A 26,738-nucleotide genomic window follows, 5' to 3' on the forward strand; every position below is an offset into this window, starting at 1 on the left:
GCTGAGTGCAGGGTGGGGACCAAGGGTGGAAAAATGACCCCAGCAGGTGCAGGACATGTCCCCCACCAAAGGAACTACTGCTCCCCAACACCCCATGACATCTCGATTCAGGTAGGTAGCCGTGTTGGTCTGACGCAGTTGAAATAAAACATTAAAAAATAGTCCAGTAGCACCTTAGGGACCAGCTAATTTTGTTCTAGGTATAAGCTTTGGTGTGCATGCACACTTCTTCAGATACACTGACACAGATGTCACCAGACCCTTGTATATCGTGGGAGGGTGGGCTTGGGTTTTTCTCAGAAAAGTACTCCTACCATCTCACACTACCCTTCACTATATGAAGAAGTGCGCAAGCACTTGGTCCCTAAGGTGCTGTTGCTGTTGTTGTTGTTTAGTCGCTTAGTCGTGTCCGACTCTTCGTGACCCCATGGACCAGAGCACGCCAGGCACTCCTGTCTTCCACTGCCTCCCACAGTTTGGTCAAACTCATGCTGGTAGCTTCGAGAACACTGTCCAACTATCTTGTCTTCCGTTGTCCCCTTCTCCTTGGGCCCTCCATCTTTCCCAACATCAGGGTCTTTTCCAGGGAGTCTTCTCTTCTCATGATGTGGCCAGAGTCTTGGAGCCACAGCTTCAAGATCTGTCCTTCCAGTGAGCACTCAGGGCTGATTTCCTTCAGAATGGAGAGGTTTGGTCTTCTTGCAGTCCATGGGACTCTCAAGAATCTCATCCAGCACCAGAATTCAAAAGCATCAATTCTTTGGCGATCAGCCTTCTTTATGGTCCAGCTCTCACTTCCATACATCACTACTGGGAAAACCATAGCTTTAACTATATGGACCTTTGTTGGCAAGGTGATGTCTGCTTTTTAAGATGCAGTCCAGGTTTGTCATTGCTTTTCTCCCAAGACCCTAAGTTGCTACTGGACTATTTTTGTTAATTTTTTACTTCAACTGTGTCAGACCAATATGGCTACCTACTATTAAGTACAGTTATCTCCTTGCCTTGAATATCCTGCCTTTCAGTGCCAGATTAGGATAGTCCTCTGTCAGAAGACAAGCAAAGGATCAGGCAGCACATCATCATTATAAAGAACCATTGGGGTGGGCGTTTCCGCCTGGGATTCCCATGTGCCATCTGCATTCCTTCTGCTTCTCCTGCTCTCTCCATGCAATGTGAGGCATGTAGACAGAGGTCCATCTCCAAGAAAAGGAGCTTCCCTGAGCACCTATTCAGCTGACCCCAAGCACCAAGCCTTGTCACTAGTTCTCTGACTGACCCAGACCACAGTCCCTGGAAAGGATGTAGACCTGGGTCTCACATAATGGTCCACATGGACCTCCTGAGGTCAGTGGGACTGTGCAGGTGATTCATGAAGATCTAGAGGTGGAAACGGGGGCAACCACTTGATTTGAAAGGCAGTCCCACAGGACAACGGTATTCCAAGATCATGCTGTGTTATTAAAGATGATTGAGGATTATGAAAGGTTGTTGATGCATTACTATCATTCGACATCATACCATTTACATTTTCTAAAAATTGGGAACATGGGGAGGACATGGGAGAATGTAGGAGATGTTGAAATAGGAGAAAGTGCTAATGATGGGCCCTTTTTTTCTGTGTTCTCTTTCTTGAAACCCAAACAGGATTTCCTTTGTGCCCACGCCGAAAAAGGTGATGGAGAAGACAGAATTGCAGGGGACAGGGCACCGTTCGTTTCATTAGGAATAGCCATTAAAATGTGTGAAATGTGGAATATGCTTCACTGAATGAGCACACATAGTTCACATCAACGAACACAAAAAGGAAAGAACCCATTTAAAAGGTATGGAGTGCGGAAACAGATTCTCTTTCAATGCAAAACTTAGAACACACCAGCGGACTCACAGAGAGAGAAAGCGTTTTACGTGCAGGGAGTGTGGGAAGAACTTCAGTCAGAGTGGAAACCTTACATTGCACAAGCGGACTCACACAGGGGAGAAACCATTTAAATGCATGGAGTGTGGAAAGAGCTTCAGTCAGAGTGGACACCTTAGACAACATCAACGGACTCACACAGGGGAGAAACCATTCAAATGTGTGCAGTGTGGGAAGTGCTTCAGTTTTGGTGCAAGCCTTAGATCACATCAACAGAATCACACAGGTGAGAAACCATATGAATGTATGGAGTGTGGAAAAGTCTTCAGTCAGAGTGGACACCTCAAAAGACATCAAAGGTCACACACAGGGGAGAAACCATTTGAATGCATGGAGTGCGGAAAAGTCTTCAGTCATAGTGGACACCTCAAAAGACATCAACGGACACACACAGGGGAGAAAGCCTTTGAATGCATGGAGTGCGGAAAAGTCTTCAGTCAGAGTGAAAACCTCAAAAGACATCAACGGACTCACACAGGGGAGAAACCATATAGATGCTCTGAGTGTGGAAAGAGCTTTAGTGTTAGTGGAAGCCTTAGACAACATGAACGGACTCACACAGGGGAGAAACCATATAGATGCACTGAGTGTGGAAAGAGCTTTAGTGTTAGTGGAAGCCTTAGAGAACATCAACGGACTCACACAGGGGAGAAACCATTTAAATGCATGGAGTGTGGAAAGGACTTCAGTAAAAGTTCACACCTTAGATCACATCAACAGACTCACACAGGGGAGAAACCATTTCAATGCATGGAGTGTGAAAAGAGTTTTAGTAATAGTGGAAACCTTAGAACACATCAACGGACTCACACAGGGGAGAAACCATATAAATGCATGGAGTGTGGAAAGAGCTTTAGTGGTATTGGAAGTCTTAGACAACATCAACGGATTCACACAGGGGAGAAACCATATAAATGCATGGAGTGTGAAAGGAGTTTTAGTAATAGTGGAAACCTTAGAACACATCAACGGACTCACACAGGGGAGAAACCATTTAAATGCATGGAGTGTGGAAAGAGCTTCAGTCAGAATGAAAACCTTAGACAACATCAACGGACTCACACAGGGGAGAATCCATTTAAATGCATGGAGTGTGGAAAGAGCTTTCGTCATAGTGGAAGCCTTAGAAATCATCAACGGACTCACACAGGGGAGAAACCATTTAAATGCATGGAGTGTGGAAAGAGCTTCAATCAGAGTGCAGACCTTAGACAACATCAACGGACTCACACAGGGGAGAAACCATTTAAATGTATGGAGTGTGGCAAGGACTTCAGTCGGAGTACGCACCTTAGACAACATCAACGGACTCACACAGGGGAGAAACCATATAAATGTATCAAGTGTGGAAAGAGCTTTAGTAATAGTGGAAACCTTAGAAGACATCAACGGACTCACACAGGGGAGAAACCTTTTTAAATGTATGAAATGTGGAAAGAGCTTCAGTTATAGTGGAAACTTGAGAAGACAACAACATGCTCACATCGGTAAGAAACAATTTAAATGTATGGAGTGCGGAAAGAGCTTTAGTGATAATGGAAAACTTAGAACACATCAACGGACTCAGACGGGAGAAACCATTTAAAGGTATGGACTATAAAAGGAGCTTCAGTCCGAGTGGAACCCTTGATTTATGTCAACAAACTCACACAAAAGACAAACCATATAAATATCAGGAAAGTAGATAAAGGTTCACTCTTAGTGGAAGTTCAAAATCAACAGACTTACGGACAGGAAGAACTTTAACAGTTGATACCCTTCAAACCATCACAATCTCAAAGAGGAGAAGCAGTTTATATGAAAAGACAGCAAAAACTGCTTTATTTATAATGGAGTGATTAAGGAACATCTAGGGACTCTCACATGGGAGAACCCATTTAGATGTATGGAGTGTGGGACATCTTCCTCTCAGAGTCCACTCTGAGCAATGAACTCAGCAGGAAATCATTCCTAAAAGCATGAGGTATATGTGAAGTTCTGGTGTTTATATGTAAAACTGCATAATAATGAAGGTAGCATCTCACAATAGTGAGTATAATTTTAGATGAAAGTACCTTTGGTTTTTGCACCAAACTCTGTTACTCCCCCCCCCCACCGCATGATCTCCCAGCACTGCTTCTTCACCAGAATGTCATCGCTGCCTCCTGCCCTGCGTGTTCTGAAGAAAACCTGAAATACTGAAATTGAATGGGAGATTTCCCCCCAAGCCTAATTTCAAGAGGGGGAAGGAGGGGCTGCAGGTACCAGGGAAGTCTTGCCCACCTTCACTCATGAACCCCATGGGGCAACCCCAGAGCTCCTGCTCATTCCGGGGTTTGAGGAAGATGGTCCCAGAAGTTTTGCTTCAATCATGCTTCTCAGGAGTTTTCCTACCAGAGGACCACAGTGCTGTGGCTGCTGTTGTTGTCATGGAGTGGCTGGTGAGGGGGGGGAGGCACAAGCTGGGGACCCAAAAGGGAAGAAGGCTCAGATCCTGGGGACTGGTGGTGGGATGAGCAGAAAGAGGGAGAAAAGGGAGCAGACCGGAAGGGGGGATGTTGCAAGCTGAGCAGGAAACAGGGTTTGGTGAGCGGGAAGAGTCTGGGGCAGAGAGCAGTTCAGGCTCAGAGGGAGGAGAGGAGGGGGCCAGGAGACCCAGAGGAGGCCGGCTGCTGAAGCATCCAGGGAGACTCCCCCTCCTGCTGCGACCAGCACATGCCTTTGAGTCTGGCGGTTAGAACTCTTAGAATGTGGGGATCCCATTTTTCAACCAAAGCAAAAACCCGCTAGCTTTTCCCCAGGTCTTTCCTGACCTGACAGTCGTTCATCTTCTCTACAAAGCCCTTCTCCCTCTTTATCACATGGGGTCCCAGCAACCTTTTCTGCCTCTTACACTCTAGAGAAAAGAGTCCCTTTCCATTGGACGCCTGGCAGCCCAGTGCCAAATCCGGCTGCTCCAGAGAGAACGGAAAGGAGCTGTAAATGCCCTTGCGCTCTGACGCGCACCAGTCACTTCCTCCCGGATCCTGGTGCTGCCGGTGCAGCTGCATTTACGAGAAAAAGAGGAATTGGAAACCGAGCCCAAGTCCCTCGCTATCCAAACTGGCCATTGGACCAGCCTTGGGGCGTCTTCCTTGGGAAAAAGGAAAAGTTTCAGATCTTAGGTTCCCCAACAGGGAATTGGAGCTTTGATTGGCGTTCTCCCCTTCCAGTTAATTGCCCCTCTAATTGCAGAACCCCAATTCTCCCCTTCTCCCCACCCCCTCCTCGCTACCTCTTGCCAGGAAGGCTGACAGTGAAGACCGTAAGCAAAAGAGACAGCAAAGGATGAGAATCTGGGTTGCTGGGTGTTTCAGAGAATCCCGCCCACAATCTTCTCCATTCCTAGACCCACGTCTGCTTGCGCTGCTCCTGGCCATCTCAGGGTCTTTTGCTAGATTAATTTATGGCCGGCCTGGGGCTGAAAATAAACTACCAAAAAAGTAAATTACTGACAAAAAGCCTCACAATGGAAGGGAAAAAAGAACTTCAAGAAAAAACAGGCCTGGAAATTAAAAATAAGGTTAAATACCTAAGAATCTGGATTTCAAATAAAAGTTTAAATTTATATGAGGATAATTCTAGTAAAGTATGGAAAGAATTTTTAAAAAAATATATGGAAACCTGGACCAAACTCCATCTCTCACTCTGGGGAAGAGTCTCGGCTGTGAAAATGAATATCCTCCCCAAAAAGATTTTCTTATTCCAAACAAGGCCCACTTTAGGAGGAATGAATTGTTCTAAGGAGTGGAAAAGGGAAATATCTAGATTTATATGGAGTGGAAAGAAGCCGAGAATTAAACACCAGTTATTAACAGATAAAAAGGAGAGAGGTGGGTTTTTCTGGAATTCTATCATGAGGCGGCAGGATTGGTTTGGATAAAATACACTAAAAGATACGGACATATTAGACTTGGAAGGCCACGAGAATCGGTCTGGATGGCACGCTTCTTTAATGTACAGAAAAGTGAAGGTCCACAGGGGATTTTTGAGCCATGTGAAATAAAATCTGGAAGAAATATAAAGGACTACTCGAGCCAAAAATACCCTTGTGGACATTACCAAGAGAAGCCATATACTCATGTTAGAATATTTACAACTAGCAAAACTGACGGGAAGAGTTAGTGTTGTATTGAACCGGAAAATATTTGGAGAATGGAGAATATTTAAGGATTATATAAGATCATATTGTACCAACAACGCCATATTAGCAGAACTTGAGTGATACTTGTAAACACAACAAATGCTGTTTGTGGAGTAAACCGGAACAATATTAAAGAATATAAAACTGTGCAGAAAAAACAACGACAGTATAAACAGTACAATGAGAATGATTGGAAGACTCATTTTGTCAGAATTCTTTTTTATTTAATTAAGAAGATTAAGTTTTTTCATGCACATAAATCTGCTGCTTCTTTCTTTTTCTGTATTTTCTTCTTTCCTTTTTTCTTCATTGTTTTTTCTTTAATTTTCTTTTTGCAGTATGAGATTGTAAATTCTTTGTATATATCTGTAATTTAAATCAATAAAGATTATTTTAAAAAAATAAATCAATTTGTGGCCGGCCTTATCAAGCGTTGCTTCGTCTGGTTAGCCCGGCTGAAACTCCAGTTCTTTCCAGACCCTGGGGTCACTAGAGGATTGGTGGCTCCTCCTGGCAAATGACCTGCTGCGTGCTGGATCACCAGTCCTTCCTTGCCTCCCTTGAATCCCATCTGGGGTGCCATCTGTTGTAAACAAAAGCTGCCCTTCTTCCAGTACATGTGAAAAGGATCTAGGAGTCTTGGTTGACCACAAACTTGACATGAGCCAACAGTGTGACGCGGCAGCTAAATAAGCCAATGCAATTCTGGGCTGCATCAATAGGAGTATAGCATCTAGATCAAGGGAAGTAATAGTGCCACTGTATTCTGCTCTGGTCAGACCTCACCTGGAGTACTGTGTCCAGTTCTGGGCACCACAGTTCAAGAAGGACACTGACAAACTGGAACGTGTCCAGAGGAGGGCAACCAAAATGGTCCAAGGCCTGGAAACGATGCCTTATGAGGAACGGCTAAGGGAGCTGGGCATGTTTAGCCTGGAGAAGAGGAGGTTAAGGGGTGATATGATAGCCATGTTCAATTATATAAAAGGATGTCTCATAGAGGAGGGAGAAAGGTTGTTTTCTGCTTCTCCAGAGAAGCGGACACGGAGCAATGGATCCCGACAGTAAGAGCTGTTTGACAGTGGAATTTGCTGCCAAGGAGTGTGGTGGAGTCTCCTTCTTTGGAAGTCTTTGAGCAGAGGCTTGACAACCATATGTTAGGAGAGCTGTGATGGTGTTTCCTGCTTGGCAGGGCGTTGGACTCGATGGCCCTTGTGGTCTCTTCCAACTCTATGATTCTATGATTCCCTTATGGGGGACACAAGAGCCCTTTATAGAGTCCCTTGTAGGTTCTCCATTGGTAGGAGGAAATAACAGAGACATCCAGAGACTATTGAGAAGCAAAGCAGCTAGTAAGCCTGATCTTTATTGATCTGCTGCAACAGGGTGCTCCCCTGAGGAGGACCCCAAACCAAGCCGTGCCTGCCCTTATATAGACATTTTAAATTTCCTGCCCTGGAGCTCCAGACCACCTCTCCATGCATCATACATACATCACAGAAGGGTTGTAACCCCAGACCACCCCCGCAAACATCATACCTACATCACAGAAAAGGCAGTCTGCAACAGAAATGTGAATGTTGTTTTTTTCCCTGTCTGCCAGGTTATCTGATAATGCCTTATCTGATTCCCTTTCCTGGTAGTCTGGTCGTACCTTTGAGATGGTGATTTCCCAATTCCTGAGACAATGGGAAGGTTCCCTCACCCCCTCCCTCCTTGCAGAGAAAACATTTGGTCAGTTTGGAAGTCAAAATGGTTTCAGGACGGTCTTCCTGTGCTGCTCCAGACATGTGGTCCACATATCTATGTATGCGCTTGGTTGGTACATTTATGAACATTTATTGTATATATAAGACATTGTTATGGAAAATCTAGGTGCGAGGCTGCTCTGCCACCCAGCTCATTGGACTGAGTCCGCGGGTCCCTGCGGAACAAAAGGAGCGCAGCCAGAGACCGAAGCAAGTTGGAGAAGATCCACGTTTGTTGTGCAACAGGTTCAAGGCGAGATTGAACCCCGAGGATGGGGTGACATGAACTTTCAAAACTTCCCACCATTACCCCAGATACAGTTCAAAAGCATCATCACTACATCATTGCTACATCACGATTACATCAGAACAGGGGTGGGTTCTACAGGATTAACATATGGAGGAGGGAGGGGGAAACATGCAGAGTTGGAACATGTATTGAAAGGCACATTCTGAGTACCGGTGATAAGAGAACAATGGGGTCTTAGTTTGCATAGTCTGTCACCTGGCTGAGCCTGGAGGAAGGGCTAGACTGGGTGATTTGGCATCAATGAGGTCTTTCCTGGGTGTACGTGACCGTGACCTCCCGCTTGAGGGATTATGGAAGGTACTGGGCAGTCTTGAAGTCCTGAGGAAATTGAGCAGTTTGGTATAGAAAGCAAGAGAATCGGTGGTACGAGTGATTTTCTATGAATTTTTATATTTTTTTTTAGCCCTTTAAAACAGTGGCAGCTCATTTTGGAAATGAATTGATACAATATCAATTTTGATGGGCTTAGCAAGGATACGAGGTGTCAGTCCATTCTTCTCAGAGCAGGGAGCTGTCCACAGCTTGTCAGAAGGTAAAGGAGGCCTGCAAGAGCTGACACTGCAGACCAAATGCATTGTCTTGATTGGCTGGAGGCTGCGCTCGGTGCAGGCTGATTGGTCAGGACGCTCCCGCAGGCAAATAGTCTGTTCATTCATAAAATACGCTCCTCGCTCCTCCAGTCTACCCAGGGAAATGAACGGGCGCAGGGAAAGGGCACTTTAAAAGCATGAGGTATATGTGAAGTTCTGGTGTTTATATGTAAAACTGTATAATAATGAAATAATGAAGGGAACATCTCACAATAGTGAGTACAATTTTAGATGAAGGTATCTTTGGTTTTTGCACCAAACTCTGTCACACCCACCCCACCGCACGGCTTCTTCACCTGCGCGTTCTGAAGAAAACTTGAAATACTAAAATTGAATGGGAGCTCAAGCCCTGGAGCTCAAGACCCCTCCTTACATCATAGAAGAAGAAGAAGAAGAAGAAGAAGAAGAAGAAGAAGAAGAAGAAGAAGAAGAAGAAGAAGAAGAGGAGGAGGAGTTTGGACTTGATATCCCGCTTTCTCACTCCCCTTCAGGAGTCTCAAAGCGGCTAACATTCTCCTTTCCCTTCCTCCCCCCCACAAACCCTCTGTGAGGTGAGTGGGGCTGAGAGACTTCACAGAAGTGTGACTGGCCCAAGGTCACCCAGCAGCTGCAGGTGGAGGAGCAGGGAATCAAACCCGGTTCCCCAGATTAAGAGTCCACTGTTCTTAACCACTACACCACACTGGGTCTTGACAAGACACTTAGGTTACCACCACAACTCCTCCCTCAACCCCTCCTCTTTGTGATGTGTCAATGATGTAGTCATGATGTAATCATGATGTAGTCCTGGGGGTGTAGCATGGGGGATTAGGAGCTAATAAAAGTTGGGGTCTTCTTGTTCCACCTGGTGGCAGGTGGGAGTCCTGTGGCGACAGTCTTCCATCAAGACCTAATGGCTGCTCTTTTGCTTTGCTCTTCCTGGCTGGTCTCCTTGTTTCTCATCCAAGGGGGCCCTCAGATTTTGGAATCCGCTTCTGGCTACAATTGTATCGGCTTGTTACGGAAATTACGGGGGGGGGGGCACATCTTTAAAGTTAAATATTACAAATATTATGCCTGAATATATCCTTCCAACCTGACAGCTCAGGGAATTCACCTAGCTTTAAAAATAATATAAAATCATCTCCTTTCCCAGTTCCCCCCATTCCAAAGCTATTTTCCCCTGGCAAAAGGACTCCAGGACGTTCCCAGAGGTGACAATTGCTGGGCTCATTGTTAGCCAAAGGAAGCCAAATCTCATCCCCTGACTCGCCTCAGGCTCCAGACATGCAAAGGAACTCCTATTGTACTTTTGGGTGGTGGGTACTTAAGACATATTTGTCTATGCTCATCTTATACCTGAGTCTTGCCCTGCCATGTCTGCTTATGCTAATCTGGTACCAAGGACTTGTCTGGACATGTTTGCCAAGGTTAACCCCTCCCTTTCGAACTGTATTCTGGGATGTGATGGGAAAGTTTTAAAAGTCTTTGTCACCAGTTATGGTAAAATCTGGGTGCGAGGCTGCTCTGCCACCCAGCTCGTCGGACTAAGTCCGCGGGTCCTAGCGGAAGAAAATGAGCTCAGCCGGAGACAGGAGCAAGATGCGGAGATCCAAGGTTTATTGCACAACAGGTTCAAGACGAGATTGAACAGAGAGAAAGGGGTGACATAAACTTTTGAAACTCCCTCCATGTCCCAGAATACAGTGCAAAATACATCATGAATACATTAAAGAGAGGTTGGGTTACACAGATTACATCATGAATACATTAAGAAGAGGTTGGGTTATACAGGTTACATCATGAATACATTAAGAAGAGGTTAGGTTACACAGGATTAACATATGGAGGAGGGAGGGGGAATATGCAGAGCTGGAGATATGCGCAGATAAACACTTCCTGAGTACCGGTGATGAGAAGACAATGGTCCATGTTGATGAGAAGACAATGGTCCATGTACTGGCATTGCCCGGAGGAAAGGCTTGGCAGAGTGATTTGACAGGATTAGGGTCTTGACACCTTACTTGAGGGATTATGGAGGACAGGGGAGGTGTCATGGAGTCCTAGAGAAATTGAGCAAATTGGCACGTTGATTTTCTATGAATTTTACAGATTTTAGTCCCTTTTGACATTGACAATTGGAAATAGATTGATATATTGGAGCGAAGAAGAAGGTGAAGAAGACATGCCCCCCCTTCCGTATCACACCCCATCCTCGGGGTTCAAAATTTGCTCTTTGAACCTATTGTGACTGAGCAGCCTCACACCTAGGTTTTTCCTTAACAGGCTGCTTTTCTGAGCCTCTTGGCTGTTGTGCCTGGACGGGGCCTGTGTCCAGGGTCCTTGTTCTGGCCTGAGTCAGAGGCTGGGGTGGGGAGCTGGGATTTGGGGGGGGGGGTCGTTTAGCTGCCCCCGGTTCCTGGTTCGAACAGACCCAAGACCTAAAACACGGAGGGATCTAGGCTCGTGGGGTGGGGGAGGGGAGGATCTTGCACTGCAAACCTGGTAGGCGGGACGGGACCCACTTGGCAGCTGGATCTCCGGAACCTTCTCCTCTCCCCCCCCCCCAATTCATTCCCTCCCCTCCCGGCACATCCTCCTCTCACCCGCCCCAACCCCAGATCCCGCCCCCAAACACCCCACCCCTTCCTCCTCCTCCTCCTCCTCCTCCAATCCGGCTCTTCTGTTCCAGGACTGGGGGGGTGAGCCCCCTCCCACCCTCCCTTCTTCTCCCGGAAGTGGAGCTTCCACTCCGGATTGCTGCTCCGCCCCATAGCTCTAAGGGGGGCGCTTTCGGAAAGGGGAGTTAGGAGGCAGGGGACCCCCCCCCCCCGTAGATGTTGCAGGAAAGGAGAATCGGGAGCGAGGACAAAGAGGTAAAGGGGAAGCGGGGGGGGGGGAGAGGGGAGGAAAGGGATTTGGGGGGGGGGAGTCGTTTAGCTGTCCCCCTCCATTCCTGGTTAGGACAGCACCAAGACCTAAAACACGGAGGGATCTAGGCTCGTGGGGTGGGGATGATGTTGCACTTGTGGGGGGGACCCCACTTTGCAGCTGGATCTCCGGGATCAGCCCCTCCCCCGCTCTCCTGATCCAGAAGGAAGAGGGGAGGGGGGAAACCTTCCTCCCCCCCTCAATTCTATCCCTCCCCTCCCGGCACATCCTCCTCTCACCTCGCCCCCACAACCCCAGATCCCGCCCCCAAACATCCCACCCCTTCCTCCTCCTCCTCCTCCTCCTCCTCCTCTAATCCGGCTTCTGCTCCGGAAATGGGGGTGGGGTGAGCCCCCTCCCACCCTGCCTGCTTCTCCCGGAAGTGGAGCTTCCACTCCGGATTGCTGCTCTGCCCCATAGCTGTAGGGGGGGGCGCTTTCGGAAAGGGGAGGGAGGAGGCAGGGGACCCCCCCCCCGTGGATGTTGCAGGAAAGGAGAATCGGGAGCGAGGAGAAAGAGGTAAAGGGGTCGCGGGAGGAGAAGGAGAGGGGAGTAGAGGATCGCGGGATGGAGTTGGGGGGAGATAAGGACCCAGAGAGCCCGCCAGCTCCCCCAAGCGCCTTCCGTGGGGCCTGGATCCCGGCACGCGTGCTGCGAAGGGGCGGAAATGGGGCGCGCACCCACGAGGAGTCCATAGGGCGCGGAGAAGCGGGCCAGGAAAGGGTTAAGGGGTGTGGGAGGCGCCAGGATAGAGACCCCCCTGTCCCTCCCCGGCTCGTCTTGGGGGGCAATAGGGACGGAGAGATGGGGGCGCATGGCGAGGGGTGAGCCAAGGGGGCGTCTGGGTGCAGGGGAGACTCCGGGAGAAAGAGAGGGGGTCATGCAAGTGGGGGGAGAAGGGAGGGGCATCCCCGAGTCAGGGAAGCGCAGCAATGGGGGGGTGGGAATAGGAAGACCAGTCTTGGGGGGGGGCGTCTCCCTCGTGGCTTCCTTGGGGAATCTCTGGAGGGGCTGCCTTGGCTTCTCCCTCCCGCCCAGCAATCGACCCCCCCCTTCAAGGCGAGCACAGAGGGATCCCTGGAAAGTGGGGGTTGTGTCCCCCCCACCCCTTCCTTCCTGCAGCCTCCATCCTCTTCCCACCCCATAATCCCCTGCCCTGTCCAGACGCAGGGATTCTGCCCAGTCCAGCCATTGGTCCCCTGGAGAGGAGAGGAAATCCCGAGAGGAAGAGGGGAGGGGGGAGGCCTTCTCAGAAGCGGCTCTTGCTTTCCGCAATCCCACCCAGGAAGCAGCCAGAAACCTTTTCCTCTCTCTCAGGCTTCCATCTTTATTGTCTTTTCCGCTGAGGATGAGGATAATGTACACCTGTCATCAGTAACAGGGGTGCAGAGTCCATGGAATGGCTCTCAGGATTGATACAGAAGTTGCACCTCAAAAGCATTTCTGTTACTCTTATTCTTTGTAGCCAAAGTCAGAGTGACTGACAAGCTGAGATCCATCAGCATCCAATGACAGCGACTGCATGAATCTTCCCAGTCAAAGGAGCCATTTTCAGGATAGACAGTGCCTGTGGCTGGAGGCTCTACACACCACGTGTGCCTGTGCAGGCCAAAGACTGCCAGTATTAGCACAGGTGAGGTATGTGACCTTCCCAAATTTACAGAATGTATGTGAATGAGCGTTCGTGGGTGGGATTATAGTTTACGGCAACCCTGTGATTTTGTCCACCCATAACATTTAAAGACTGCCAGTATTTATTTATTTTTTAAGAATATTTATTCGTATTTCAAAAATAGTACAAAAACAAAAAAAGAACAAAAATACAAAACTAAAAACAATTAAAAACAGATAAAATTTCAATTGCTTATTTTCTTTTAACTTATTTCCCAGACCTCCTCACACCTCCCCTTTTTGTATTCCAATTCAAATTATTAGCTCAGCAAATCCTTATTATAACTTATTATAACTTATTTTTCAACCTTTACATTCCAGCTGGGCACCACTTAATTTCTGTCCAACATCATTCTAACATTCATTAATTTTACAATGTTTCTGAAGATAGTCTTTGAATTTCTTCCAGTCTTCTTCCGCCGACTCTTCTCCCTGGTCTCGGATTCTGCCAGTCATTTCTGCTAGTCCCATATAGTCTATCACCTTCATCTGCCATTCTTCCAGAGTGGGTAGATCTTGTGTCTTCCAGTACTTGGCAATGAGTATTCTTGCTGCTGCTGTTGCATACATAAAAAATGTTCTGTCCTTCTTTGGCACCAATTGGCCGACCATGCCCCGGAGAAAGGCCTCTGGTTTCTTCAGGAAGGTATATTTAAATACCTTTTTCATTTCATTATAGATCATCTCCCAGAAGGTCTTAATCCTTGGGCACGTCCACCAAAGGTAAAAGAATGTACCTTCAGTCTCTTTACATTTCCAACATTTGTTATCGGGCAAATGATATATTTTTGTGACCTTGACTGGTGTCATGTACCACCTGTATATCATTTTCATAATATTCTCTCTTAAGGCATTACATGCTGTAAATTTCATACCGGTGGTCCACAACTGTTCCCAGTCAGCAAACATAATGTTATGACCAATATCTTGTGCCCATTTAATCATAGCTGATTTAACCGTTTCATCCTGCGTATTCCAATTTAACAGCAAGTTATACATTCTTGAAAGTATCTTAGTTTTGGGATCTAACAGTTCTGTTTCCAATTTTGATTTTTCCACCTGGAAGCCAGTTTTCCTATCCAATTTATAAGCCTCCATTATCCGATAATAATGAAGCCAGTCTCGCACTTTATCTTTTAATTTCTCAAAACTCTGCAATTTCAATTTGTCTCCTTCTTGTTCCAATATTTCCCAATATTTCGGCCATTTGGCCTCCATATTGAGTAATTTCAAAGCCTTTGCTTCCATTGGCGACAACCACCTTGGAGTTTTATTTCCCAGTAAGTCTTTATATCTTATCCAGACATTAAACAATGCTTTCCTGACAATATGATTTTTAAATGCTTTATGTGCTTTAACATTGTCGTACCACAAATATGCGTGCCACCCAAAAACATTGTTAAAACCTTCTAAATCCAAAATGTCTGTATTCTCAAGGAGCAGCCAATCTTTCAACCAGCAAAATGTTGCTGATTCATAGTAAAGTTTAAAGTCTGGCAGGGCAAGTCCCCCCCTTTCCTTTGCATCAGTTAATATCTTAAATTTTATTCTGGGCTTCTTGCCCTGCCAGACAAATCTAGAAATATCTTTCTGCCACTTCTTGAAACAGCCCATCTTGTCCACAATTTGCAATGTTTGAAACAAGAACAACATTCTAGGCAGTACATTCATCTTTATAGCTGCGATTCGACCCAACAAGGAAAGCTTCAAGTTTGACCAAATTTCTAGATCTTTTTTCACTTCCGTCCAACATTTTCCATAATTATCTTTCTTAACCACAGTCAAACCTGTCTCATTCTGAAACCTTTCTTTTTCAGTTGGTGTTAAATTTTTCTCTAAGACCTTAGTTTTTAACTTATTCAATTTAAATCCTGCCACTTGACCAAATTCTTGAATTAAGTCTAAAACCCTTTTAGTACTAGATTCTGGCTCCTGTAGCGTCAAAACTAAGTCATCTGCAAATGCTCTCAGTTTGTACTGTTTGGCTCCGACCTGTATACCTTTAACCAACCGGTCCCTTCTAATCATGTTCAGCAGGAACTCCAGGACCGATATAAAGAGCAATGGGGAAATTGGGCACCCCTGTCGAGTCCCTTTTTCTATCTTAAATTCCTCCGTCACCACATTATTTACAATTAATTTAGCTTTCTGTTCAGAATATGTTGCACCTATACCATTTTCAAAACCTTGTCCTACCCCCATCCCCTGTAGATTCTTTTTCATAAAACTCCAAGAGATGTTGTCAAAAGCTTTCTCCGCGTCCACAAATATCAAAACTGCTTTAGTGTTTATATTCACTTCTAATTTTTCCAAAATATTGATTATATTCCTCAAATTGTCAGACAAATGTCTTCCCGGGAGAAAGCCCGCTTGGTCTTTATGAATCTCTTCCATCAATACTTTTTTCAATCTTTTGGCCATTGATTGATTGATTGATTGGTTTATTACGGCCATTGGCCCATATCTAAAAACAATACATCAAAATTTATCCATAAACAATACAATTTAAACAGTTCCAAGTTAAAACACCCCTATAAAACCAATTTTACTTCAATTTAGTAAACTATACACAATAAGCTCCCTCTATGTCAACCGCAATTCAAATCCCTCAGATTTTGGGGGGTATGCGTCTTAGTTCTGGCACTTATTGATGGTTCTTAAGTTTGGCTAAGCTGTCAGAGTCATACAGTGATCCATTTCTCCTCTTATGAAATAAGACATTTATCAGGTATCTAGCGACTGCAAGGGATCTACTTGAGTCTTCGTCGTTTAATAAGTATATTATTTGGGCTTCCTGAGGTCTGTCAGCTATTCTCGATAAATATGGGGCCAGAAACTTGGACCGTGAAGCCGAATGTATAGGACAACAGAAGATTATATGATATAACGATTCTGTAGATCCACTTTTACAGTCACAGAGGAGTGAGTTCTGTCCATTGGAGAGTCTGTTACCCAACACATTTGATGGGAAAACGTTGAATCTAGCCTTTATAAAGGCGTACCTGTGCATCACCACAGATAAGGTAGTTAAATAAGATGGAAGCTTTGTTGGTGGTGTTAAGCCAAGGTTTATCGGCGAACAGGTGCCACCACCTGTCGCAATATTAAATTGTAAATCCATCTCCTCTAATTTGTGAGTTATAATTCTCTTGGCAGAAATTAAGTCCAATTTTAGTAGTTCAGATGGAGATAGTCCTAAGGACACAAGTTTCCCATGTATTATTTTTGCCCAAGGGCTAGGGAAGTCGTCTCTCCAGAGACACTGTATCAAGTGGAGATTTGGAAGTTTATGCCATAATGCCAACCAGTAACAGAGGATGCATTTCCATAATGTGGTTTCTAGAGATGTAACATTTAGTTCGAGACGTATAGCAGTATTGCCTACACACCTGGGTAATTTTAGCAACCTTCTTAGCAGCTGGTTTTGGATTACCTCCAATTGGGTTAGATTAACAAAGGACCCCCATATTGGAATTGCATATGCTATTGTTGCAATCACCTTTGCCCTGAAAACTTTTAACACTGATGGAATATGGAAAGCCCCATCTGAAAAGAAAAAACGCAGTAGCGCAAAGGAAAGGGCTTTAGCTCTATTTAATACATATGCCAGATGGACCTTCCAGCCCATGTTGTGTTGGAGAAGGACTCCCAAGTATTGAAATTTAAAGACTTGGTCAATGGCTTTTCCGTCTATTCTCCAATTATAGGTTTTTCGACTCTTGGTGAAAATTAGAACTTTGGACTTGGCATGATTAATTGTAAGAAAATTTGATTTGCAGTAAGCATCAAAGATTTTCAGTGCCCTCCTAAGGCCTACTCTTGAGAAAGATAGGATCACTGCGTCGTCTGCGTAGAGTAGAAGGGGGCAACGATATTGGGCAAGGCGGGGGGCATGGATTGTTTCTTGAGAATCTATCAGAGGCGCCCTCATATCACTTATAAATAGATTAAAAAGGGTCGGAGCAAGGATACATCCTTGACGGACACCTCTATTGATGGTTACTGAATTTGAGAGGTCGCCAGCCGGAGTGATTCTCACCCTTGCGGCTGATCCGTCATGCAATTTAGTTATTAGCCACAAAAGTCTTTTGTCTATTCCCCATCGTGCTAATTTTCCCCAAAGTAATCCCCCGGGGACGCTGTCAAAAGCGGCCTTTAAATCAATAAAGGCTGCACAAAGTTGGCCTCTATTTGGGGCGGAATATTTCCGGGCAAGGTGGTATAAAACTAAGACATGATCAACCGCAGACTGATTCGGTCTAAAACCAGCCTGTTCAGGCCCAATCAGGTTGTTCTCTTCGGCCCACTTAGTAAGCTTAGTTAACAAGAACCGTGCATATATTTTCCCAGTTATTGACAATAAACTGATATTCCTGTAATTTCCCGGGTCATCTGTCGAGAATCTTTTGGCCAAAATGTCAGCAAAAATTTTGTAATCCACATTTAATAACGATATGGGGCGGTAGTTCTTAAGTTGAGTCTTTTCAGTCTCTGTTTTCGGTATAAGTGTGATATATGCCTCTTTCCACGACTCTGGCGCCCTTTTCCCTTCCAAAATTTCATTGCAGACTTCCTTCAAAGGCTGTAATAAGCACTCCTTCAAAGATTTGTAGTACCTGGAAGTCAGCCCATCCGGTCCTGGAGACTTGCCAAATTGCATATTTTGGATGGCACCTTCTACTTCCTGTTCAGATATTTTATAGTTCAACATCAATTTACTTTCTTGAGAAATTTTTTGTAGTCCATTTGTCTTTAAAAATCGTTCTATGTCCATTTCTTTCTGTGGCCCTTGTGAATATAATTGTTTATAGTACTTCTGGAAACAGTTTCTAATCTCAGTTGGGTTGTGTATGTTTTTTCCTTCCACTTCTAAGTTTGTAATAGTGTTTAATTTTTGTCTTTTTCTCATTTGCCAAGCCAACAGTTTCCCACATTTATTCGCTGATTCAAATGTCTTTTGTCTCATTTGTTTAATTTTCCATTCTATTTCTTGATTCATCAATTCATCAATTCCATGTATTGTGTTTGATACAATTTTATTTCTTCAAGATCTCCTGCGACTTTGGTTTTGCTCTCAATTTCTTCTCCCCTTCTCTTATTTTCTCCAAAATTTTATCTTTCCTCTCATTTTGACTTCTTTATTGCATTCTGTTGTATCAGAAACCCTCTCATGACGGCTTTACTTGCGTCCCAGATTACTCTTTTTTCAACCTCAGTGTTCATATTTATTTCAAAATAGTCTCTCAAAGTTTTTTGGGCCTTTCTGTAAACTTCTTCATCTCTAAATAAGGTGTCATTCATCCTCCATTTAAGGAGCCAGTTGCTATTTGTTTCATCTCCATCCTTACAGCATTATGGTCGGAGCAAGTTTTGGGGCAGATTTCCACTTTCTTTATCTTTGGTGCCATTCCTCTAGTTACCCATATTTGGTCAATTCTAGTCCATGTCATCTTGGCTTCAGAAAAGAAGGTTCCCTCTCTTCCCAAAGGGTTCCTTATTCTCTAAATGTCCACCAAATCCATATTGTCAGTCATTTCAAAAAAAGTTTTTGGTAGTCTACCATCTTTGTCCATGTTTGTAGATACTACTCCATTCATGTCCCCCATCAAAATCAGATTGTAGTCTAGATGGTCCAGTAGGGTCTCATGCAACTTCTTAAAGAATTCAGATTTCCCCTCGTTCGGTGCATAAATTCCTACTATCAAAAATTTCTCTCCTTGGAATTGAATTTCAATTGCCAAATATCTTCCTTGCTCATCTTTGAAGATTAATTTCGGTAAAAGTCTCTCCTTTGCATATATCACCACTCCTCTTTTTTTAACTTTGTCAGATGAAATAAACTCTTGTCCCAATCTCTTATTAATAAGTATTTTCCTATGTAGCCTCATTACATGTGTTTCTTGTAGACAAATCAAGTCCAATTGTTCCTTTTTTAATATATGGAAAACACTTTTTCTCTTCCGAGGGGAGTTAAGACCATTACAGTTCCAACTTAGAAGTTGCAGAGCCATAGTGGGGTTACTTCGCTTTACCTCCAACTGCTCCAAGTAGCTGTTCTTGTTCTGTCGGTGGTGTCTCTTTCCCTGGACCAAGGAGTCCAAATGATAAGTTTGCTATGTCTAGTATTCCTTTTTCCGGTGTTCTTGGGTCTTCTCCAGATTCCGCTTCTTTCTGTAGGTCTTCTTCGTGATCTTTCAAAAACTTATCTTTATCGTTCTCTGTTCTTATTCTTATTTTCCTTTCTTTATATTTGAAAGATAGGCCTTGGGGAAATCTCCACCTGAAGAGTATTCTATTTCTCCTCAGTAGGGCAACTAGATCTCTGTAGTTGGTCCTTATGTCCAAAATATGTTTTGGAATGTCCTTGAAGATCTCCACAAATGAATCTTCAATTTCCAAGGTTCTTTGGTAGTGCAAATTCAAAATTTTGTCTCTTTCTTCTTTTGTTCGAAAAGTAATCAAACAGTCCCTTACCTTGTTCTTTCTTTGTCGTTTTCCAATTCTAAATGCACTCGCTGTCTTAAATTCTGTTGCCCTGTTGCCAAAAGTCTGTAAATTCCTTTGTAAGAAAGTCCGCCAGGTTATCCTTCTCACTTTCCGCTACCGTTCTAATTCTCAGATTCTTCTCCTTCCCTTGTAGTGCGATCATGGACAATGTCAGGTTGTGGTCCTCCAGTTTCTTATATGCTGGTAGTATCTTCTCTTGAGCGGCAATTGCAATTTCTTTTGCTTCCTCAGCTACTTTTCGGGTCGTGGCCGATTCCTCAATTAATTTTTCAATAGACTGTGTATTAGAATTCACCTTTTTCCCCAAGTCATTGATACTTGTAGTGTTCAAATCAATTTTTGCTGAAGCCTCAGCCACCTGTTTATTTGTCTCAGCCACTTGTTTATTTGTCTCTGCTACTTGTTTTGCTAAATTTTCCAAAGATTCATTAATATTACCAAGTGCCTGAGCCAATACATCTTCAGACGACATAACTTTTGATTTAGTTTGCAAAGCAGCAGCTCCTGATGTGCCTGATGCTCCAGATGTTGAGGCCCTTCATTGATATGTGATATCAGCCCGGTATTGTTTGCCAGACCTAGTAGTTTTTTCCTGTGCCAACTCTAACTTTCCTTTCTCATTTGCCATAACACTCTCATGAGAGTCCAAGGTCAAACCCACGCCTGAAAGATTTGTTTTGGAAAGGAATTTTCCAGTGGCTTAGTTATTGTTGCAACAATGTCAATGTTCCTCTAGGGGGACAACTTCAGTTCACAACTCTTTAGAAACAAAAGAACCTTACAAATCCCTTAAATCACTTAAAAGCCATAGTTTCAATGTCCCTAAAAGTTACTTTAAAGTCAGGAGAAAGTTGCTTTAAAATCAGAAGTCCAGAAACACTGTATCTCTCTCGCAGAGCTGATTCGAAAGTCTTTAACTTTTAGCTCTAGTTTGAGACAGGCTTCCGACTGATCGGCTTTTCCAATCTAAAGGCAGTCCGTTCCCAGGTTTTTGAGGCAGCGGATATAGCTTTCTTTCCCCCTTTTTCATGCAGGTAAAAAATGTTCAAATCTTTCCCCCTCCACTCCTGCAATCTGGAGGGGAAGCCCCTTTTTTGGTGATGGATTTTAAACCTTTACAAAACGTCTTTCAAGGTTTCCGCTTTACAGTCTCTTTGCTTTGATCAATCTACAGGCAGGGAAGGCAGACTTCCTGTTTATACCTTCCCGTTTCGGTGCCGAATTTATTCAATTTATTCCTCCAATTAATTCAATTTAAACCTACTCACGGGTAGCTGCTTGAGAGTCCAATTGCTCAGGAAAAAGTCAGCGCTCTCCGACAATAGCTGTGCGGCTTCACTCCACGGAAGAAGGAGTCGACTCTCAGCACCGCGCCACTCACTCCGTCCTGTTCCGAAGCCTTTAAAAGGGCTCTTTTGCAGTTTGGGGGGCGTGAATTGTGCCCGCTGAGTCCCCACACTCACAGGCTTCTCCTGCCTGTGATTCTCGAGGGTTCCCGCTTTGCCGCAGTGGCAGGACCCGATCCTGTGGAGCTAATCCCTACGGAGCTCAGAGGGAATCCGCCATTAGTCGCTGGCGCTAACCCGGAAGTCCCAAAGCCTGCCAGTATTAGCACAGGTGATGTGTGTGACCTCCCCAAATTTACAGACTGTATATGAATGAGTTTGTGGGTGGGATTATAGTTTACGGCAACCCTGTGATTTTCTCCACCCATAACATTTCGTGAGCTGATATTGCTGTACGAATTCCAAATTAACTACAAAAAAATCACATGATAAAAATAATAGTGCAATGGTACCTCGGGTTAAGAACTGAATTCATTCTGGAGGTCCATTCTTAACCTGAAACTGTTCTTAACCTGAAGCACCGCTTTAGCTAATGGGGCCTCCTGCTGCTGCCATGCGATTTCTGTTCTCATCCTGAAGCAAAGTTCTTAACAGAAGGTACTATTTCTGGGATAGCAGAGTCTGTAATCTGAAGCGTCTGTAACACGAAGTACCACTGTAAAAGTTATAGTATTCGTCTTTTCCCCCAGCCACTCTGGGCAGCTTACAGTACATATAGGTAAATGTATAGGGACCCCTGACCCTTAGGTCTAGTCGTGGCCGACTCTGGGGTTGCGGCGCTCATCTCGCTTTATTGCTGAGGAAACTGGCGTACAGCTTCCGGGTCATGTGGCCAGCATGACTGAGCTGCTTCTGGCGAACCAGAGAGGCGCACGGAAATGCCGTTTACCTTCCCGACAGTACAGTACATATATAAGACAGTAAAACATCAAACATTAAAAACCTCCTGATACAGCTGTCTTCTAAATGTCAGATGGTTGCCTACCTCCTTGCCCACAGAAGGGAGAGCATTCCATGGGGCAGGAGGCCCTCTTCCTGGTTCCCTGGAACTTCACTTCTAACAGCAAGGGAACCAGCAGAAGACCCTCGGAGGCGGACCTCCCTGTCCGGACTGAGCGATGAGGGTGATGATGCTCCTTGAGGTCCACAGGGCCGAGGCTGTTGAGGGCTTGAAGTTGCAGATCTTGCTCCTCCATAATGATCGATGTATGGTTAGCAGAGTAGGAACAAACACAGAGGCAGCAAAAAAATAATTCAGCTGAGAAATTTATTACTGAAGACAGATAAGCATAACAGGATCCCAAAATTAGCAAAAATGTAACTCACAGTAAAACTCTGACTTAGTATACCAAAACAGCACTCGACAAACAGAGTAGAGTAATATCAGAATATGAAGTGGGAGCAGGCGCATTTCAATACTGTAATTTATATATAATTCAATGTCAGAAATCATGCTGTTATTAAAGATGATTGAGGATTATGAAAGGTTGCTGATGCATTACTACCATGTGACATCATACCATTTTCATTTCCTATAAATTGGGAATATCGGTAGGACATGGGAGAATGTAGGAGATGTTGAAATAAGAGAAGGTGCTAATGGCGGTTGATGTGTCCTTTTTTCCCTGTGTTCTCTTTCCTGAAACCCAAACAGGATTTCCTTTATGCCCACTCTGAAAAAGGTGATGGAGAAGACAGAATTGCAGGGGACAGGGCACCTTTCGTTTCATTAGGAATAGCCATTAAAATGTGTGAAATGTGGAATATGCTTCACTGAATGAGCACACATAGTTCACATCAACGAACACAAAAAGGAAAGAACCCATTTAAAAGGTATGGAGTGCGGAAACAGATTCTCTTTCAATGCAAAACTTAGAACACACCAGCTGGCACACACAGAGAGAAAACGTTTCATGTGCAGGGAGTGTGGGAAGAACTTCAGTCATAGTGGACACCTCAATATACATCAACGGACACACACAGGGGAGAAACCATTTAAATGCATGGAGTGTGGAAAGAGCTTTAGTGAAAATGGAAGCCTTAGAAATCATCAACGGACTCACACAGGGGAGAAACCATTTAAATGCATGGAGTGTGGAAAGAGCTTCAATCAGAGTGGAGGCCTTAGAAATCATCAACGGACTCACACAGGGGAGAAACCATTTCAATGTATCGAGTGTGGAAAGAGCTTTAGTGATAGTGGAAGCCTTAGAAAACATCAACAGACTCACACAGGTGAGAAACCATTTAAATGTATGGAGTGTGGAAAGGACTTCAGTCAGAATGGACACCTTAGATCCCATCAACAGACTCACACAGGGGAGAAACCATTTAAATGCATGGAGTGTGGAAAGAGCTTCAGTCATAATGGACACCTTAGATCCCATCAACAGACTCACACAGGGGAGAAACCATTTAAATGCATGGAGTGTGGAAAGACCTTCAGTCAGAATGGACACCTTAGATCCCATCAAAGGACTCACACAGGTGAGAAACCATTTAAATGTATGGAGTGTGGAAAGGACTTCAGTCAGAATGGACACCTTAGATCCCATCAGCGGACTCACACAGGGGAGAAACCATTTCAATGTATGGAGTGTGGAAAGAGCTTTAGTGGAAATGGAAGCCTTAGGAACCATCAACGGACTCACACAGGGGAGAAACCATATAAATGTATTGAGTGTGGAAAGAGCTTTAGTGAAAATGGAAGCCTTAGGAACCATCAACGGACTCACACAGGGGAGAAACCATTTCAATGTATGGAGTGTGGAAAGAGCTTTAGTGAAAATGGAAGCCTTAGGAAACATCAACGGACTCACACAGGGGAGAAACCATATGAATGTATGGAGTGTGGAAAGAGCTTCAGTCAGAATGGACACCTTAGAAATCATCAACGGACTCACACAGGGGAGAAACCATTTAAATGCATGGAGTGCAGAAAGAGCTTTAGTCATAATGGAAATCTTAGAAAACATCAGCAGACACACAGGGGAGAAACCATTTAAAGGTATGGACTGTAGAAGGAGCTTCAGTCCGAGTGGAACCCTTGATTTATGTCAACAAACTCACACAAAAGACAAACCATATAAATATGAGGAAAGTAGATAGAGGTTCACTCTTAGTGGAAGTTCAAAATCAACATACTCATGGTCAGGAAAAACTTTAAGAGTTGAAGCCCTTCAAACCATCAACAAACTCAAAGAGGAGAAGCAGTTTAAATGAAAAGACTGCAAAAAGTGCTTTATTTATAACGGAGTTATCAAGGAACATCCAGGGACTCTCACCTGGGAGAACCCATTTAGATGTATGGAGTGTGGGATGTCTTCCTCTCAGAGTCCACTCTGAGCAATGAACTCAGCAGGAAATCATTCCTACAAGCATGAGGTATATGTGAAGTTCTGGTGTTTATATGTAAAACTGTATAATAATGAAATAATGAAGGCAACATCTCACAATGGTGAGTATAATTTTAGATGAAAGTACCTTTGGTTTTTGCACCAAACTCTGTCACCCCCCCCCCATGATCTCCAAGCACTGCTTCTTCACCAGAACTGCCTCCTGCCCTGCGCGTTCTGAAGAAAACTTGAAATACTGAAATTGAATGGGAGATTCCCCCCCAGCCTAATTTCAAGAGGGGGAAAGGGGGGCTGCAGGTATCAGAGAAGTCTCCTGGGGGCCCCATCTTCACTCATGAACCCCATGGGGCAACCCCAGAGCTCCTGCTCATTCTGGGGTTTGAGGAAGATAGTATTTTACCATAGTCCCAGAATTTTTGATTCAGTCATGTACTCTGGAGTTTTCCCACCAGAGGACCACAGTGCTGTAGCTGCTGCTGTTGTCATGGACTGGCTGGTGGGGGGGAGGCACCAGTTGGGGGATCCACAAGGGAAGGAGGCTCCGAGCCTGGGGACTGGTGGGGGGATGAGCCGAAAGAGGGAGAAAGGGGAGCAGACTGGAAGGGGAGGTGTTGCAAGATGAGGAGGAAACAGGGTTTGGTGAGCCGGAAGAGTCTGGGGCAGAGAGCAGTTCAGGCTCAGAGAGAGAAGAGGAGGGGGCCAGGAGACCCAGAGGAGGCCGTCAGCTGAAGCATCCAGGGAGATTCCCCCTCCTGCTGCGACCAGCTCCCCTCTCCCCTGGTCTAGAGCACACAGGGAAATCCAGTTCAGACCCCATGAGCCTGTACATGATATTAACAGGTGTTTGGTTTTTTTGTCCCAACATGCATCACTTTAATCTTATTGATAATGAACTGTATTTTCTGCCCATTCAACCCGTGTGGAGAAGTCCCTTTGGAGCTCCTTGCAATCTTTCTTTGTTTGAACAACCCTGGAGAATTTGCTGCCATCAGCAAACTTTGCCCCCTCCTAAGTCTAGATCACCTATGAACAAGTTGAAAAGCCACAGGTCCCAATACTGATCTTGAGGGGACTCCGCTTTCTGCTCCTCTCCATTCAGAGAACTGTCTGTTTACTCTCCTCGTGTTTCTGAAAGAGGGCTGCCTTCCTGGTGGTGGGATGGCGTTGGGCAGAAAGAGGGAGAAAAGGGAGCAGAGGGGGAGGTGAGGTGTTGCAAGCTGAGCAGGAAACAGGGTTTGGTGAGTGGGAAGAGTCTGGGGCAGAGAGCAGTTCAGGCTCGGAGGGAGGAGAGGAGGGGGCCAGGAGACCCAGAGGAGGCCGGCTGCTGAAGCATCCAGGGAGACTCCCCCTCCTGCTGCGACCAGCACATGCCTTTGAGTCTGGCAGTTAGAACTCTTAGAATGTGGGGATCCCATTTTTCAACCAAAGCAAAAACCCGCTAGCTTTTCCCCAGGTCTTTCCTGACCTGACAGTCGTTCGTCTTCTCTACAAAGCCCTTCTCCCTCTTTATCACATGGGGTCCCAGCACCCTTTTCTGCCTCTTACAAGGTAGGGAAAAGAGTCCCTTTCCATTGGACGCCTGGCAGCCCAGTGCCAAATCCGGCTGCTCCAGAGAGAAAGGAAAGGAGCTGTAAACGCCCTTGCACTCTGACGCGCACCAGTCACTTCCTCCCGGATCCTGGTGCTGCCGGTGCAGCTGCATTTATGAGAAAAAGAGGAATTGGAAACCGAGCCCAAGTCCCTCGCTATCCAAACTGGCCATTGGACCAGCCTTGGGGCGTCTTCCTTGGGAAAAAGGAAAAGTTTCAGATCTCAGGTTCCCCAACAGGGAATGAGAGCTTTGATTGGCCTGGAAATTGAAAATAAGGTTAAATACCTAGGGATCTGGATTTCAAATAAAGGTATAAATGTATATGAGGATAATTCTAGTAAAGTACGGAAAGAATTTAAAAAAAAAAAATATGGAAACCTGGACCAAACTCCATCTCTCACTCTGGGGAAGAGTTTCGGTTGTGAAAATGAATATCCTCCCCAAAATGATTTTCTTATTCAAAACAAGGCCCACTTTAGGAGGAATAAATTGTTCTAAGGAGTGGAAAAGGGAAATATCTAGATTTATATGGAGTGGGGGAAAAACAAGAATTAAACACTAGTTATTAACAGATAAAAAGGAGAGAGTTGGGTTTTTTTGGAATTCTACCTTCCGGCGGCAGGATTGGT

At 44.9% G+C, this 26,738-nt stretch overlaps 4 protein-coding genes and 1 long non-coding RNA gene across 12 annotated transcripts in view; 4 read left to right on the plus strand and 1 right to left on the minus strand.

Annotated features, from left to right (window-relative positions):
* LOC310826051 (uncharacterized protein) overlaps window positions 1–24,155 on the plus strand; it is a 48,407-nt gene extending 24,252 nt beyond the window's left edge. Inside the window, exon 2 of the mRNA XM_083700534.1 lies at window positions 24,131–24,155. The gene's annotated coding sequence lies outside the window, so the exon portion shown is untranslated. The remainder of the gene's footprint in view (window positions 1–24,130) is intronic.
* The window catches only part of LOC310826073 (uncharacterized protein), a 28,468-nt gene extending 2,515 nt beyond the window's left edge, over window positions 1–25,953 (plus strand). For 3 of the 6 annotated variants that reach the window (XM_083700593.1, XM_083700594.1, XM_083700592.1), the window contains 2 exons: window positions 1,648–2,024; window positions 2,104–4,680. In XM_083700593.1, coding sequence (XP_083556719.1) covers window positions 1,993–2,024; window positions 2,104–3,337 — 1,266 coding nt within the window. In that variant the 5' untranslated portion in view covers window positions 1,648–1,992 and the 3' untranslated portion in view covers window positions 3,338–4,680. Of the gene's footprint in view, window positions 1–1,647; window positions 4,681–5,285; window positions 6,505–24,815 lie in introns of those variants that run through there. The other 3 variants (XR_014555626.1, XR_014555627.1, XM_083700591.1) reach the window with 3 other exon arrangements.
* On the plus strand, window positions 1–25,953 carry LOC310826130 (uncharacterized protein). The gene is made up of 2 exons (XM_083700786.1): window positions 1–111; window positions 22,817–25,953. The coding sequence occupies exon 2, from the start codon at window positions 22,998–23,000 to the stop codon at window positions 24,165–24,167; it is 1,170 nt and encodes a 389-aa protein (XP_083556912.1). The 5' UTR covers window positions 1–111; window positions 22,817–22,997; the 3' UTR covers window positions 24,168–25,953.
* Window positions 11,382–26,738, plus strand: part of LOC310825960 (uncharacterized protein) — a 62,441-nt gene continuing 47,084 nt past the window's right edge. The window contains exon 1 of one of the 3 annotated variants that reach the window (XM_083700245.1): window positions 11,382–11,583. The gene's annotated coding sequence lies outside the window, so the exon portion shown is untranslated. Of the gene's footprint in view, window positions 11,584–11,949; window positions 12,158–26,738 lie in introns of those variants that run through there. The other 2 variants (XM_083700249.1, XM_083700243.1) reach the window with 2 other exon arrangements.
* Window positions 24,424–26,738, minus strand: part of LOC310826286 — a 46,179-nt gene continuing 43,864 nt past the window's right edge. The window contains exon 2 of the long non-coding RNA XR_014555678.1: window positions 24,424–24,645. This is a non-coding gene — a long non-coding RNA (uncharacterized lncRNA). The remainder of the gene's footprint in view (window positions 24,646–26,738) is intronic.

Source organism: Podarcis gaigeae (assembly GCF_964106915.1).
Source record: "Podarcis gaigeae genome assembly, chromosome: 10".
NCBI classification, from domain to species: Eukaryota; Metazoa; Chordata; class Lepidosauria; order Squamata; family Lacertidae; genus Podarcis; species Podarcis gaigeae.